This window comes from Henckelia pumila, chromosome 3, assembly GCF_033568475.1.
Source record: "Henckelia pumila isolate YLH828 chromosome 3, ASM3356847v2, whole genome shotgun sequence".
Lineage (NCBI taxonomy): Eukaryota > Viridiplantae > Streptophyta > Magnoliopsida > Lamiales > Gesneriaceae > Henckelia > Henckelia pumila.
In genome coordinates, this window is record NC_133122.1 from 197,665,347 (window position 1) to 197,677,251 (window position 11,905).

Genomic DNA, 11,905 nt, shown 5'->3' on the forward strand with positions numbered 1-11,905 from the left:
CTCGCTTAATAAAATAATAAACATTTATTTGATAAAATCTTGAGTCATGCAATAGATAAAATAATGTCTATAATGAAAATTTATAACTTATGTCTACTAAAATCATGAAAAATCAATAAGTAATTATAACCACTGAAAACATAAAAATATCCTAAATAAATAACTCATGCATAAATAAAACTCTAGCGAGACGGTCACGGGGCCACTGCCATGCTCGCTCATACGTCCTCGCCACCGATAGGAGCTACATCATACTCACCTGCACCATATAAGCGTAGTGAGCCTAGAGGCTCAACATGTCTAATCCTTGATAACGAGGTTTAAAATAATGCATCACATAATCATACTAATACATATAACTTACGTGGACATGCATGCATGATCTTAAAATAAATGCATCATAAAAATTATTCATCATTAGTCGTGCATACATCATAACTAATCATACATAACATAATTGAGCATGTCATAATCATAAAAACTGAGTATGGTCATATCCATGAATGTGACTAATAACCGTGCCGACTGATCAGTCTAGAAACCATCGTACGTGGCGGTGGATAAATCCACCTCTATGCTGGTAGTAAACTACCTCTGTGCCAGTGGTAAAACCACTTCTATGCCGGTAGTAAAACTACCTCTGTGTCAGTGGTAAAACCACTTCTATGCTGTCACATCACTTCAATTTCCATAAAAATATTTTTCATGCTCAATTCTTAATCATAAACACATCATAAAATATTTCATGTATGCATGCACTGAAAATTTGTCCGTAATATATATTTAATTAATTTTAATAATAAATATACTTTTACTTAAAATAGACTTCATGCATAAAAATAATTAAATATATATTCCGGACTTAATTTATTTTCATGGATTGGTCCAGACTGCTGATCACTCACTCTAAGCCCATTAAACTTAAATAAAATCCAATAATCATATTTTAGCTCAAATAACTTAATTAAACTTAACTTGACCTAAATAAAATATTTAAGCCCAATTACTTAACTTAAGCCCAATAAAACTCTAGACTGGCCCAAAATCCACTGACTGGCCCAAAAATTCCTGTGGGCCTACGAGCCCATAAAAATCATTGGGCTAACTTAAAAATAATTTTGAAAGCCCAAATAAAATTATTTGGAAGCCCAAATAATTTTATTTCTAATTAAATGGCCCAAAAACCCATTAAAACATTAAACATTTTAAAATTAAAATACTCGAGCCCGGCCCACCTAGCCCGGACCCGGACCTACCTGACCCGACCCTAGACCCTACTGACCCGACCCACTACCCTGAACCGACCAGGAACCACCCAGAACCCCCAACCCGATCCCCCCTCCTCTCCTTACTTTCGGCCGTGCGAGCAGCAGCTTTCCGGGGCTGCTGCCGCCGTGCTCCGGCCGTCCCCTGGCCGGAGAACCACCACCTACCCCTAGCCCTCTTCAAGACGTTTCCAACAAGCTAAAAACCAGCCCAAACCGATCCCTAACGAAGGAGAACGAAGCAAAACCATCTATCCCTTAATCTGCTCGCGTCCTGCGCGCGATGCCGGACTTCCGACCGTTCGGCCGCCCAGCTCCGGCCACCACTGGCCGGAGCACAACTTGGATTACCTTCCCCTATGTCTTGTGGTTCTAACCCAACTGGAATCAGTCTAAAACACGCCTTATGGACCGAGAACGACCCAATCTCCCAACATCGCTCAACCTGCGCACCCTAGGACCTGTTCTGAACCAGCTCCTCTCCTGGCCATGCATGGCTCGAACCACTGGACCCAGCTCGACCCTAGGCACCCTAGGACACCCCTTGACCGAACCACAACCTCTGGACCGAACCATGTTGGTTAAAAAACGTGAGTATGACCATGTGTCCACCAAATTATGCAACAAGCAACCAAAACTCCCATAGAATTCGAAATATTCATGAATAATTCTGAAATAAAAATATCATGCATGAATAGTAGCTTATATGGTGGTCAAATAAAAGTTTTAGACATGCCTTTGATTTTTAAAACGAAGCTAGACCGCGTGAACGACTCCGGGACGACGGACCTACGAAGAACTCGAATTTTTCTTGAATAAATCGGCTATGGAGGCTGAAATCTGCTGTGGGGCGTGAAGAAGTTGATGGAGAAAGGTTGGAGGCAGCTAAGGGAGTTGTCGGCTGATAAGGATTTGTGTAGGGTATAAATTGATTTGTTTTGGTTTAAATAGAATAGATAATGATTTAAATAAATAATAAAAATCAACATAAAGATAATATACCAACAAAACTTTATTTAAAAGTCCTCATAATAATAATAATCTGATGTAAAAGCATAAATCCCGAAATTAAAATTAAGGGAATTTTTAAAAGTGATTAAAAGTCATTATCTTGGCTAATTTTGGATAAAAAGGACTCCTAAAATTATATAAAATCAAATACTAAAAATTTTGAGATAATAAAACTCAAAATAATATTTTAGGGCTCTAAAAAGGCTCATAAAATCATTTGGGTGGAAAGTTGTCATCTCGTCCGTCCACGGTCCCGTCTACGCGATCAAATATTTAAAATACTAAAAATCATAAAAATCACTAATTATGGGTTAAATGCTTAAAAAAATAAATTAAATCATGCATATAAATCACATAATAACACATAAATTCATTTAACCCTTATTTTAAAAATTAATTTCTCCTAATTATGCATGCGAATTTACGTATTAAAATTCCGGGTGTTACACATACTCCAACATTCTTCAGTACTGGAAGTACCAATCCGCAACATCAATCTTGGCGTCGGCAATACAGAGGTAATAAACCAAAAATTGTTTGTCAATTATGCGACAAGGATGGACATAGTGCAAAATTCTGTCGCTCTCGACCAGCACCATCTCAGCTGCAACCTTGGCCACAAGCCAATTACACAGCAAATAATCTACAAGGAAACAACACTAACTGGATCGTCGATTCGGGTGCATCACATCATATCACCTCTGATCTACAGAACTTATCGATCCATTCAGATTATAACGGCAATGAAGACATCATGATCGGCAATGGTAAAAGCATTCCTATTACTCATATAGGCTCGAGTACACTTGGTTCACCTACCACCACTTTTCAGTTGAAACATGTTTTGCGTACTCCACATATTAAACATAATCTTCTCTCTGTTTCTCAATTCTGTTCTCACAATAATACATCTATTGAATTTTTTCCTGATTATTTTCTTGTGAAGGATCTGAGTACGGGGGCATCCTTGGTCCGAGGCCGGAATAGAGGAAATATTTACGAGTGGCCTACAAGCGCATCAATGTCAAACACTTCACCTACTGCACTTGTATCCACCATTAACACACTGGACTCATGGCATTGCCGTCTTGGGCATCCATCTGCTAAAATTCTCCAAAAAATAATCTCTTCAGAATTTATTCCCATCTCCAAGTCTGATTCCAACGTGTCTTATTGTAATGCTTGTCTTTCTAATAAAAGTCACAAACTACCATTTGGTGTCTCTTCTATTACTTGTACTCAACCCCTTGAAACCATATTTACTGATGTTTGGGGCCCTGCTCCTTTAAAATCATTTGAAAATTATCGATACTATGTGATTTTTGTTGACTATTACACAAAATACACATGGATATATCCTATCAAATGCAAATCTGAGGTCCCCAGCATGTTTGAACGCTTCAAAAAGCTTGTTGAAAATTTCTTCCAAACCACTATCAAAACAGTATACTCAGACTGTAGTGGCGAGGCTCGTAGTCTCGGCCATCTCCTTTCTCACTATGGTATCCAACACCTTAAATCCCCACCTCATACACCTGAACTAGTAGGTAATGCAGAACGAAAACACCGACACATCGTCGAAACGGCCCTCAGTTTACTACATCATGCCCATGTACCCATTCGCTACTGGTCCTTAGCATTCCAAGCTGCTGTCTATCTCATTAATAGAATGCCTACCCCCACCTTAAATTTTCAATCACCGTTCAGTACAATTTTCAAGAAAACCCCAAACTACCACAAACTTAGAATATTTGGCTGTTTATGTTATCCTTGGTTACGCCCTTATACGTCTCACAAACTTGAACCCCGTTCTCAACCTTGTGTTTTTGTTGGCTATTCAAATGAACATAATGCATATCTCTGTCTGGCACCAAACACTAACAGAATTTTTATCTCATGACATGTCAAGTTCATTGAATCGGAATTTCCTTTCCTAAACTCTTCCTTAAAATCCTCCCCCCTTACTGATGCTATTTTCCATCAATGGTTCAATTTGGTCTCACCCAATGATGCTTTAACTACATAAAATTCGTCTAATCCTTCAACAAATCCTCATTCTACTGATCCTCCAATACTCAACAATTCTGTCCCACAATCCACGTTTCAATCACCCAATACTTATGGGCCACCGCCATCCCAACTTCCCTTGTTATCACTACAATCTGCACCTCTCTCCTCCCCCAATCAGCTAATCCATACCCAACATGATTCTCTTAATTCAATTGGTGAAGGTAATTTGACTCCACGATCCAAAATGAAGAAGGTGCCAGATCACTCCACTAATATTTCTTCCTCCACTCACCCAAAGGATGCTCCGGTTCTCGATCAATTACAGGTAAATTCTCAATCACCTCCAATCTCATCTACTCACTCTAGCCCACGTAACCCCATTACTACACGATCCAAAAACAACATCTTCAAGCCTAAGAAAATACTTGATCTTAATGCCACACTCAACACCTCTGATAATCAAGTCGAACCTCATACATTCTCCAAAGCCCAAAAGTCCTTGAACTGGCGACAAGCCATGCAAACAGAATACAATGTCTTGCTTAGAAATTACACCTGGTCACTAGTACCTAAACACTCCACACAAAACATTGTAGGTTGCAAGTGGATTTATCGAATCAAGAGGAATCCAAATGGTTCTGTTTCCCGGTATAAGGCCCGACTAGTTGCTAAAGGATTTCATCAACGACCGGGTCTTGATTTCACTGAAACTTTCAGTCCCGTTGTTAAAACCACCACTGTTCGAATCATTTTAAGTATTGCTACAAGCAACGGTTGGCCTTTACGCCAACTTGATGTTAATAATGCTTTCTTGCAAGGTACACTTACAGATGACGTCTATATGCAACAACCTCCAGGCTTTGTCGATGCTCGCCATCCTAATCATGTCTGCAAACTTAGAAAGGCTATTTACGATTTACGTCAAGCGCCAAGATCTTGGTACAATGAACTTCGATCCTTTCTTCTCTCTATTGGCTTCCAGAATGCACACTCCGACAATTCCTTATTCATTCAATGTGCTAGCACTCATGCTCTCTACCTCCTCGTGTACGTCGATGATATCATCGTGACAGGGATTTCTAGTACACATGTGGATCGATTTATTAATGTACTTTCCACTCGGTTTTCACTAAAAGATCTCGGGCCTCTATCTTACTTTCTTGGCATAGAAGCACAATTCACACCTCATGGTCTATTTCTATCACAACAAAAGTACATTCGTGATCTACTTGCTAAATCAAAGATGAGCGAAGCCAATGAAATATCCAGCCCATTATCATCTACAGAATCCCTTACCATACATGATGGCAGTCCACCAACTGATGCCACTCAATATCGTCAAGTCTTAGGCTCCTTGCAATACTTGTCTATCACACGCCCGGATGTGTCTTTTGCGGTTAATAAATTGTCTCAATTCATGCATTGCCCTACAACTACACACTGGACCGCCGTCAAACAAGTCCTACGGTATCTCAAAGGCACCATTGCTCATGGAATCTTCCTTCGCCGTAACTCTCCACTTACACTTCATGCCTTTGCAGATGCCGATTGGGCCGGTGATCCCAATGACAGGACATAAACTACTGCCTATGTTGTCTTTCTTGGCTCCAATCCCATCAGTTGGAGTTCTAAGAAGCAGAAATCAGTAGCTCGTTCTTCTATCGAAGCTGAATATCGAGCCATTGCATCCACCGCATCCGAGGTTAATTGGCTCACTAACTTACTGGCAGAACTTCATATCACTATATCATCTCCACCTACCATCTATTGCGACAATGTTGGAGCCACTTACGTATGTGCCAACCCGGTCTTTCATTCTCGCATGAAGCACATTGCCATCGACTTTCATTTTGTTCGTGACCAAGTTGCCAAGAGACTACTTCGCGTTGTTCATGTTCATACGAATGATCAACTTGCCGACTCACTCACGAAGCCTTTACCAAGACAGAAATTCATCAGTCATCGATCCAAGATTGGTGTCCATGACGGAAGCTCAATCTTGCGGGGGCATGATAGGAATAATTCAAGGAGTTAATCTTGCATATATTTAGTGCATATATTCTATATATCTCCATTCCCGTAATCTTAGGATAGAAATTGATTATTACTTAATATACATTATATCTCCGTGTATATGTACCAATTCATTGTGAATATACTTTAAGATTTATTCTTCATTTCATTCTTCAAGTTGAGTGTCAACTCAATGATTGACACGAAAATTGATACGTTGGGTGAACGACATATCAAAATTTTGTATATTAATATTTATTTTTTAAAAATAAATTTTCCCTGTGGAGTCCTATTAAGCAGAAAAAACCCGGATACCAATCCTCTGCTATTTTGGTCAACACAAATGTGTTGTGCACCAAACGGCACCGTTTTCCTCCTTCTTCTTCTTCTTCTTCTTCTTCTTCTTCTTCTTCTTCTTCTTCTTCTTCTTCTTCTTCTTCTTCAACAAAATTTGTATTGGATTTTGACATGGCTTGTGCACATCTTCTTCTTCTTCTTCATCAACAAAATTTGTATTGGATTTTGACATGGCTTGTGCACAAACACGTGCACAATTTTGGGTTAAATTTATTTAATATGAAAGATATATATATATAGATATATATATATATAGTTTAATTATTATTAATTTAAAATAATACTTTTAAAATTAAATATTATTATATTAATAATAACATTTTTATCAGTTGTTAACAATTTCTTCATATCAATTCTTCGAATTCAATGAGTACCTGTACCGTGAAGTTTTTTTTTTTTCAATGAATAAAATTTTTAACAATATAAGATTATTAACATGTTAATGCTAGAATTAAAATTTATAATATTTCCATCTGAAATATCAGATAAAACTAAAATTTAGCACTACATTTAGTTTATATTCAAATTATTAAAAATATTTTTAGATTGTAAAATCGTAATACCCAAAATATAGTTTATAGACAAAAATAAATAATTCAAACAAAATGAAGGAATAAAAAAGGAAAATAGAAGGAAAAAAGTGGAGAACAAATAAAATAATCCGACAAGTTAAACGAGAGAGACAAAATAGGGGGAAAGAAATTTCCACGTAGGTCATGACTCATGTCAAAAGCTTATAAAACTTTGTTGAAACAAAAGATAAAAAAATGTTTTTTTTAAAAAAAGAAAAAAAATAAAAATTTAAACGGTGTCTTTTGATGCACATCACAATGTGATGTGTTGATTAAAACAACTAAGGATCGGTATCTGAAAAAACCTCAGTCGTGTGACCGGGGATTGTTTCCTGTCAATGTACGTCATTCTTCATCTCTAGATATCTAGTCTCTTCGCAAATGATTCATTCGTGGACAATTCCAAACATATACTCCAGAATTCAAATAAATTATATATATATATATATATATATATATATATATATATATGGAAAGGAAATTTCAAATATCATCTAATTTTTCAATCAAAACAGTGCGGAATCTCAAATAAAATAGAAGGACTATAACATTAATATTGATACCCCATGAGTGGGCTCATCACATTTTTAGGCTCAATTGAAGTTCATAGCCAAGAAACAAAACTCGGGTTCAGGTCTGAGTGGTAAGATTGACCCATGACGATAGGTGGTGAAGTAGATGCATGTTGGAGTTAGAGTTCGAGTGGGAGTTGAAGTTGGAGATGACCCTAAGAGTGGAGGAGCAGAGGGAGGTGGGAAGGTGACGAGGTGAGGTGTGGATGGGCCTAGGAGTTGAGGACGACGATGACGGAGGAGAGTAGCTAGGGTAGACCATACCTGAGATGTGTGAGATCTTAGTTTAAGATTCTGAAAGGAATTTTATTTTTTGATATTTCGGCCCTTAATAAATTGAATATTATAAGATTTTGCTTTCTAGACAAGCTACAATATTTGGAAAATATTATGTGTATATCTCGAATATGTTAAGATATATATTTGTCATGCTTAAATCTTGTCTTGATAAGGTAGTTATTAGATATAATATTACTCGATATTATCAAGATTAGATTTGCTAGATTTGATAGAGTTTATTTCCTACTAAAACATAATTTCTTATTCATGTACAACTCTATCTAAGAAAACCTTCAAGACTTGGATGCTAATCTATAAAAGGGGTTTTCACGCACAAGATTAGAGAGAGTTTCAGACGTACAAACCGCTGCGTAACCATTGAAGAATTCCATTGAAGAATTCGAAGATCCTGAAGCAAGGTTTGCAACCCTCGTTGTTGCATGTCCCCGTATTGCCGTCCGTGTTGAAGACATCAAAGACAACACTGTGGGAACTGCGTTGTTGAAGATCTTTTCGTGTCTCTTCAATTTAGGCTACAGGAGTTGCATCCTATTTCTTTTATACTCTGATTGTGCTTAGGATGCAAGTTTGATTTCTCAACTTGTTGAGAAATTTAGGATTTAATGACTTTTTGTAAAATCACTAGGATTACTTTATAAGACCGTTCTTACGTTTACTGGTGATATTTAGCCCTAAGACACCCGCACGAGTTTTATACTCGTGAAAAAATTATTTACTTGTGTTTTATTTACGCTTTAAATTTTTGTTGCACTGTGTTGTATGTGGTGTTACAACACGAAGTACAATACTGCCTATTTTACATAACCAACCACGTACACCGTTTCTTTCAGATTCGTCTCAAAGTCAAGACCTCTTAACTTCAGCCTCGCCTCAAAGGCGAGTCCCAAATGAACAAGCGCGTGAGTCTCCCTCACGTGGTCCCTTACGGAATATGCGTGGTCCCCTACCTTCTCCTCTATAAATACCGGGTTTGCTCACTTCATTTGCAACTCATTACTTTCATTTTTGAGGGGCGCCCAAACTCTCCTCTTCATGACTCATTTATTTCCAACTTTGATCATTTGAGCGTCGGAGGGGCTATGCCGGGACATTCTCTCAGCCCTCTCTAACACTCTAATTGCTTGGTTTCAGGTTGACCTACGGACTTAGAGCTTGGGGCTTAGGTTGGACTCAGGTCATCAAATTTTAGTGAGTATCAAACATATAAACGAGGAGCTTGAGCAATAGAGTGAACCGTTATATTTGCTATCTTTAATGTTATCTTTCCTACTCTTTTACCACAATTTACTAAAGAAAAAATTGTAATTTTGGTCCGATAATTTAGTTACTTTATGATTGTGGTTTTCAGATTTCAGTTTTAGTTATGTATGTTTCGATTTTTGGCATTTAGTTATTTTCCATTGAAAATTATGTGTCACTATACAAGTCATCTCCACATTAGCACTGCATTGGTGCTACATCAGCGTCTCATCGAAAAAAAGACTGGAATTATTTAAAATAACAAAGATAACGGACTAAAACTGAAATATGACAATATAGATGATCAAAATCGTAAAATGATAAATATACATGACTAAAAAAACAATTTTCTTAAATTAATATCATTATCTACTTGTACAATTATTTTATCATATTAAATTTTCATTAAATAAAGGTAAAAATGGGAAAATTTTTTCTAAAATTACTTTCTCAAATATTTTCTTAATCTCGTGAAAACGCACATTTGTCTATAACAATGAAATGGAGAGAGTATTATTATTATTATACTAATTTTATTCAACATATTTATGATTAAGTGGTATTAAATATCGAAAAGTAAATTCACCTACCCCTTGGATCAACAATACCAATTTAAAACATGCTCATTTTATTCTAGAAATACCCTCTTCCCTAAAAAAAAGCGCAACATTCAAAGTAGATCCCTAACAAAAATTTGTTTGAGATTTGAGAACTGCCAATTATTGCGAGACCAGCGCACATTCTTCCTCCTACATTGGCATAACTCCGGGTTTGATGTTTGATCTATGTGATCTTTAGGACATAATCCAAAAACATATTCATTAATGGATAATTCTCTGTTCAAAACCCCAATTAATTCCTTGTCCATATCTTAACAAACTCGTTGATCTCTATCCTTCTGACTCGTTCTTAACAAGCACATTTAACCTTTATAAATACCCTAGTCATGATGCCTATATCTATTCATTCTACATTCTACAAAATCACACATCTTTCAAAGTTTCAGCATCAAATGGCTTCTAAATTCGACACAATAATATGTTTTACATTGTTGTTAATTCTAGGGATGTGTTCATCTCTAGCAACAGGTCAAAGTGGTTTAGACCGAACCAATATGGCTGCGAGACACGAGCGGTGGATGCGCAAGTATGGACGTGTTTACCATGACACAAACGAGAAGGCCAAACGATTCAAGATATTCAAGAAGAATGTGGAGTTTATCGAACGTTCAAACAGTGAAGAAACTAGGACATATAAGCTTCGCATAAATGAATTTGCTGACTTGAAAAACGACGAATTTCGTGCCGCTCGTAATGGATACAAGAAGTTTCATCACAAGAATGCATCGACATCCTTTAGATACGAAGGTGTAAAGGATGTTCCCGAGAGTATGGATTGGAGAGAAAAGGGAGCCGTGACTGGAGTCAAGAATCAAGGCCAGTGTGGTAATTAAATTATAACTTCATCATATTTTAACATCAAATATATTACTATATATTACTGAAAATAGTGTTATATGTCACGTTCATAATTTTGTTTGTATACAGGTTCATGCTGGGCATTTTCAACGGTTGCAGCAATGGAAGGCATCAACCAAATTTCAACAAAAAAACTGATCTCATTATCCGAACAAGAACTCCTGGATTGCGATAGAACGGACGACAATCAGGATTGCCACGGAGGTTTCATGGAATCTGCATTCAAATTCATAGTAAAGAACAGAGGCCTCACCACGGAATCCGACTACCCATATCAAGGAATCTCTGGCACCTGCAACAGCCAAAAGGAAGCCTCCAGCGCAGCAACGATCACCGGGTACGAAAATGTTCCAGTCAATGACGAATCTGCCTTACTTAAAGCTGTTGCAAACCAACCGGTATCAGTGTCCATTGATGCAAGAGGACAATCTTTCCAGTTTTACTCCAGTGGCGTGATCACCAGCGATTGCGGGACAAATTTGGATCATGGAGTTACCGCAGTCGGATATGGGAAGACTGAAAATGGGACAAAATATTGGCTGGTGAAGAATTCTTGGGGTTCAGAGTGGGGTGAGGCGGGATATGTTAGAGTTGCAAGAGATGTTGAGGCTAAGGAAGGGATGTGTGGGATTGCCATGCAAGCTTGTTATCCCACTGTTTATTGTTAACAAGACGAGATGAATGATGATGTGTGAGATTGCCATGCTAAGCAAGCTTGTGTTTGATTCTTTGAATAATTGTTGAAGCTCAAATGAATTCTTGTACCAGGTTTCTTGAATGCAAGATTAATTTACCTTCATTAATTCCGTGTTACTTGTTAATTTTGTGCAGATGGATGTTTTATGTAAACCTTGTTTGATTAAAAACAACATGTATTCAAAGAATATCTCTGTTGTAGTTATCCTCGCGAACTTGAAATTAACTCTTCAAAAAAAAAAAGGTCTTGATGAAAAGCCTTAAAACCAAATTAAAAGCCAGAAATTACAAATAAATCAAAATCACAAGATTCACAACCACAAAAAAATCTTTTAAACTGAAATTTACTATCATGTCGCGCTGTTTGTCGTGTTAACCATTTACAGAACACT

The 11,905-nt window shown here is 37.2% G+C and overlaps 1 protein-coding gene across 1 annotated transcript; it reads left to right on the forward strand.

Annotated features, from left to right (window-relative positions):
- Nucleotides 1–10,351: 10,351 nt before the first annotated feature.
- On the forward strand, nt 10,352–11,485 carry LOC140890324 (senescence-specific cysteine protease SAG39-like). Its single transcript, XM_073298084.1, has 2 exons — nt 10,352–10,784; nt 10,887–11,485. The coding sequence occupies exons 1-2, from the start codon at nt 10,352–10,354 to the stop codon at nt 11,483–11,485; spliced, it is 1,032 nt and encodes a 343-aa protein (XP_073154185.1).
- The last annotated feature ends 420 nt before the right edge of the window (nt 11,486–11,905 follow it).

Coding starts and splice junctions, on each gene's coding strand:
- LOC140890324 (XM_073298084.1), top strand. CDS start 10,352: ATGGCTTCTAAATTCGACACAATAATATGTTTTACATTGTTGTTAATT. Junction 10,785..10,886: donor CAAGAATCAAGGCCAGTGTG/GTAATTAAATTA, acceptor GTTTGTATACAG/GTTCATGCTGGGCATTTTCA.